This window comes from Suricata suricatta, unplaced genomic scaffold (genome assembly GCF_006229205.1).
Source record: "Suricata suricatta isolate VVHF042 unplaced genomic scaffold, meerkat_22Aug2017_6uvM2_HiC HiC_scaffold_18353, whole genome shotgun sequence".
NCBI classification, from domain to species: domain Eukaryota; kingdom Metazoa; phylum Chordata; class Mammalia; order Carnivora; family Herpestidae; genus Suricata; species Suricata suricatta.
Window position 1 is genome coordinate 1 of NW_021863053.1, and position 906 is coordinate 906.

Consider the following 906-nt stretch of genomic DNA (forward strand, 5'->3'; position numbering starts at 1 on the left):
GTGAGTTCACTTTCCAGGGTTTCTGCAGCTTTTGCGAGCACCATCTCAGCCTGTTTCTTGTATTCCTTGCACTGTACACTCTAACCCTGGCTGGCAATGTGGTCATCGTGACCATCATTAGTGTGGATCGTCACCTGCACACACCCATGTACTTCTTCCTGAGCATGCTGTCCGCTTCAGAGACCATATATATACTTGTCATTATACCCAAAATGCTCTGTAACCTCGTAGGCCTGAGTCAGCCCATCTCCTTGGCTGGCTGTGCCACTCAGATGTTCTTCTTCATCACCTTGGCCATCAACAACTGCTTCCTACTCACAGCAATGGGCTATGACCGCTACGTGGCCATCTGCAACCTCCTGAGGTACACAGTCGTCATGAACAAGAAGGTGTGCATGCAGTTGGTGGGGGGTGCCTGCAGCATTGGGCTGATCGTAGCCATGACGCAAGTGACATCTGTGTTCAGGTTGCCTTTCTGTGCTACGAAGGTGGCCCACTTCTTCTGTGACATCCGACCTGTGATGAAGCTCTCTTGCATTGACACCTCGGTCAATGAGATCCTGACTGTGATCATCAGTGTGCTGGTGCTCGTGGTTCCCATGCGCCTGGTCTTCATCTCCTACATCCTCATCATCTCCACCATCCTCAAGATCCCTTCCGCCCAGGGCCGGAAGAAGGCCTTCGTCACCTGTGCCTCCCACCTCACGGTGGTCATCGTCCACTATGGCTGTGCCTCCATCGCCTACCTCAAGCCCAAGTCTGAGAACACCAGGGATCAGGACCAGCTGATCTCTGTGACCTACACCGTCATCACGCCCCTGATGAACCCAGTGGTCTATACCCTGAGGAACAAGGAAGTCAAGGATGCTCTGCTTGAGGCCATGGGCAGGAAGCTTCCCTGACAAC

The 906-nt window shown here is 53.2% G+C and overlaps 1 protein-coding gene across 1 annotated transcript; it reads left to right on the plus strand.

Moving 5' to 3' along the window:
* Window positions 1-8: 8 nt before the first annotated feature.
* On the plus strand, window positions 9-902 carry LOC115284746 (olfactory receptor 10J1-like; the record flags this gene model as incomplete). The annotated part of the gene is made up of 1 exon (XM_029931231.1): window positions 9-902. A coding segment is annotated over one exon (894 nt), but the record flags the coding sequence as incomplete, so codon positions are not given.
* Between the last annotated feature and the right edge of the window lie 4 nt (window positions 903-906).